The sequence below is a fragment of the Geospiza fortis genome, unplaced genomic scaffold (genome assembly GCF_000277835.1).
Source record: "Geospiza fortis unplaced genomic scaffold, GeoFor_1.0 scaffold391, whole genome shotgun sequence".
NCBI classification, from domain to species: Eukaryota; Metazoa; Chordata; class Aves; order Passeriformes; family Thraupidae; genus Geospiza; species Geospiza fortis.
This window is the reverse complement of record NW_005054472.1, coordinates 28,203-32,107: the sequence shown is the minus strand read 5'-3', so window position 1 is coordinate 32,107 and position 3,905 is coordinate 28,203. Positions and strand designations below refer to the sequence as shown.

General features: G+C 49.6%; 1 protein-coding gene across 1 annotated transcript in view; it reads right to left on the bottom strand.

Moving 5' to 3' along the window:
* The window catches only part of CDK18 (cyclin dependent kinase 18), a 33,968-nt gene that overhangs the window by 22,239 nt on the left and 7,824 nt on the right, over positions 1–3,905 (bottom strand). The window contains 4 exon segments of the mRNA XM_005428117.3: positions 840–902; positions 976–1,070; positions 1,147–1,261; positions 2,946–3,002. Of these exon segments, the coding sequence (XP_005428174.1) occupies positions 840–902; positions 976–1,070; positions 1,147–1,261; positions 2,946–3,002 (330 nt within the window).

Below are 3,905 nucleotides of genomic sequence, written 5' to 3'. Positions count from 1 at the left end.
AATTATCTGCTGCTGTGGAATGCAACAGGTGCATCTTTGATTGGTCTCATGTTGTTGTTTCTAATTAATGGCCAATCACAGTCCGGCTGTGTTGGGACTCTGAGCAGTCACAAGATTTTATTATCATTCCTTCCTTTTCCAGCCTTCTGATGTCTCCTTTCTCTTTTCTTTAACATATTAATATATTAAAGAAAGTATATTAATATATTAAAGAAAATATATTAATATATTGATAGAATAGAATAGAATAGAATAGAATAGAAATAATAAAATAAGAAATCAGCCTTCTGAAACATGGAGTCAAGATTCTCCTCTCTTCCCTCATCCTGGGGACCCACGAACACCACCACAGAGGAGGAGGAGGAGGAGGAGGATGCATTTAGGACTAAAACTCAACCTGCCTCGAGGAATTTGGATGTTGTGGGCAGGAAAGACCCCTCGGAGCTGTGACACTTCTGGGAAAGTGTCAAGGAATTGGATGGGTGAAATGTGAATGGGCAGTGATTTTATTTAGGGTGGAAATGCCGGGGGAGCCTCAAAAAGGGCAAAGGGAGCAGGAACTGGAGGGTGAAGGGATCTCCAGGCTCAGAAAGGGCAAGGGGAGCAGGAACTGAAGGGTGAAGGGATCTCCAGGCTCAGAAAGGGCAAGGGGAGCAGGAACTGAAGGGATCTCCAGCCTCAAAAAAGGCAAAAGGAGCAAGAACTGAAGGGATCTCCAGGCTCAGAAAGGGGAAAGGGAGCAGGAACTGGAGGGTGAGGGGATCTCCAGCCTCCCCCAGCCCCAAAACCCCCCCAACCCAGGACGAGGAACAGGGGAGGGGTCCCTGCACGCCCCTCACCTTCACATTGTGCACGCTCATCAGGTTCCCACAGTTCTCCAGGTACTGCTTGAGGTCGTTGTCCTGCAGAGGGAAGGACGCGTCAGTCTGTCCTTCCCTCGCCCCCCCCAGCCCCCAGAGAAGCCCCCAGACCCACCAGGTACTCGAAGACGAGGGTGAGGCAGCGCTCGGTGTGGATGATGTCGTGCAGGGTGACGATGTTGGCGTGCTTGAGGTTCTTGAGCAGCGACACTGCGGGGACAGCGGGGCTGAGCAGGGCCGCCCCGAATCCCCCTGGGGCCCCGGGGGAAGCCCCTGCCGGCCTCACCTTCCCGGATGGCCGTGCAAGGAGCGCCCTCCTCGTGCTCCAGGCGGATCTCCTTGAGCGCCACCAGGTTCTCTGTCAGCTTGCTGCGGCCCTTGAACACCGTGGCGTAGGTGCCCTGGGGACACGGGGACATGTCGCACACATCTTTGCATGAAAAATCCCTTGCCTCAGGATTTTTTCTTCCTGAGAAGCTGAGAGGCCTCAGGAACGAAATGTAAACAATAATTATCTGCTGCTGTGGAATGCAACAGGTGCATCTGTGATTGGTCTCGTGTGGTTGTTTCTAATTAATGGACAATCACAGCCCAGCTGGCTCGGACTCTCTGTCTGAGACACAAGCCTTTGTTGTCATTCCTTTCTATTCTTAGCTTAGCCAGCCTTCTGATGAAACCTTTTCTTCTATTCTTTTAGGATAGTTTTAATGTAATATATATCATAAAGTAATTAATCAAGCCTTCTGAAACATGGAGTCAGATCCTCGTCTCTTCCCTCATCCTGGGACCCCTCTGAACACGGTCACAGGGACATTTCCCAGTGAGAGGAATGCTGGGTTTGTCTTTACAAACAAGGATTAATTCAATTTTGCAAAACCCCTCCTCTGCTCCCTGTCCCTTTGCCTCCATCTGTTTTTACAGCAACAATCAGGAAACGTCCCCTGTATGAGAATAATGTGGATTCATTCAACTGGACCGAATCTTTTTGAACTTCCTCGTTTGCCAAGCAAATTTTAATCAAGGAAAGCAAAGGACATTTAAGGTCTGGCTCAATGGAGGCTGACCAACCTGCTGGAAATGATATTTTGGGTGAATTTGTGCTGGTTCCCACAGGTGAAATAAAAACAAAGCTGGGTAAAAGGTGCAGCCTGCAAACCAGCAGCTCTGAGAGCAGTGGAACAAACTCTTTGTCATATTTGATGTAAAATCAGAGGTAAACCCACAACCTGGGCACTTCCAGTGTGAGAGGAATGACAGATTTGTCTTTCCAAACAAGCTGTGGGCCTGCTGGTAGATAAAACCAGGAGATAAACAAAGGAGAGTTTAAAAAAATGAGAGAAAAACAGTGGGAAGGATTCCACTGCTTGATGAATGGGAAAAGATATTTTGCTTTTAGAAATCACTGAAACGCTTTCAGGTTCACTGATAAATGAAATTGGATATTGAGAGATGAAAGAAACGATGGGGGAAACCCCCCTAAATTCTGTAAGAATTAAAAATGAAAAGGGAATGTTGTACGTTAGAGGGGAATCTCTGGTATCAGGTGTTTTGGGAAGTCTGAACATCTCAGGTATCTCAGAAATGGGGAAAACCCCATAAATTCCATAAGAATTAAAAATGAAAAGGGAGGGTTGTACATTAGAGGGGAATCTTTGGTATCAGGTGTTTTGGGAACCTCAGGTGTTTTGGGAACCTCTCAAGTACCTCAGAAATGGGGAAAGAGAGAAGGGAAATGTGGGAAATTGGGATAAAAAGGAGGCTGCGTCCTCCAAAAATTTGAGATCCCAGGGGAATGCCCCATGGCCTCTGCCTTTAATGGAATGAAGCCAAAGGACTCCTCTGCCTCCTTTTTGGAATAAACCTCTGCTGTTTGTGGATTGATTCTCCTGACACCAGGGTGGCACAGCACTGGTGTGCCCAAAACGTTTGGAGGAAGGACCATTCGAGGCGACAGCACCAGGTCTGAGCTCCACAAGAAAGACTTGCTCTGGACATTTCTGGATGTTGAAGGTTTTTGCCCTTTGTGCTTCGAGCTGCCCTTTGAATTTCGTTGAATTCCTTACAGGGGTGTCACAGGCTACTCACCTCTCCCAGTTTGTCCAGTTTAATGTAGGTTTCCAGCTTCCCAAAGCCAATATCTGACTGTGAGAGAGAAAGGAAAACATCACTGGCGAGGAGGGAACCTCATCCAGGGATGGCTGCACCTCCAGCAGGGTTTCCAGGGACTCTGGGCAGTGACAGTTGGGATTTTTACTCCATTTGCTGCCCAAACCCTCTGTGTGTCCTGAGAGGGAAGTGAAGGCGCAGGAACAACCCCCAGAGCCACATTCCTTATTCATGAGGGGCTCATGAATATTAATGACATGTCGCCCTGGCTTTGTTTTATTAATCAGACAGCACAGGCAGGTAAATTCCTCTCCTTCCCTCCTCCCTCCTCCTGAACGGGCATCTCGGATCCCCAAATGCCTCCTGAGGCCTGGCTGTGGTACCTGGGCACACCTGGTGTCTGCGCAGGGAGATTTTTGCTCCTGGTTTTTTGCACACAGTGTTTTTGTTCCAATTTCTGCTGCTGCAGCAAAGGAACGGAAATGCCAGCACTGGAGCCAAGGCTGATTCATTATTTATCCACATTTGCATTTGGGCTGAGCTGCAGGGAGGGTTTCCCTCTCCTGCTTTGGGAAGGAGCCAGGCTGAGAGGGCAGCCAGGTGTGCACAGGGCAGGGAGGAAGGAGGGAATGGCCCAGCAGGTGCAGGTGGGGAAAGGAGAATCATGGAATTATTGAGGCTGGAAAATCCCCGTGGGATCATCGAGTCCCAGCTGTGCCCGATCCCCACCCTGAGCACTCAGTGCCACCTCCAGGGATGGGCGCTCCAAACCCCCCTGGGCAGCCCCTTCCAGCCCTTTCCATGAGGAAAATCCTGCTGATGTCCAACCTGAGCCTCCCCAGCCCAGCCTGAGGCCGTTCCCTCTCCTCCTGTCCCTGTTCCCTGGGAGAAGATCCCCTGGCTGTCCTCTCCTGGCAGGGAGTTGTGCAGAGCCAGAAA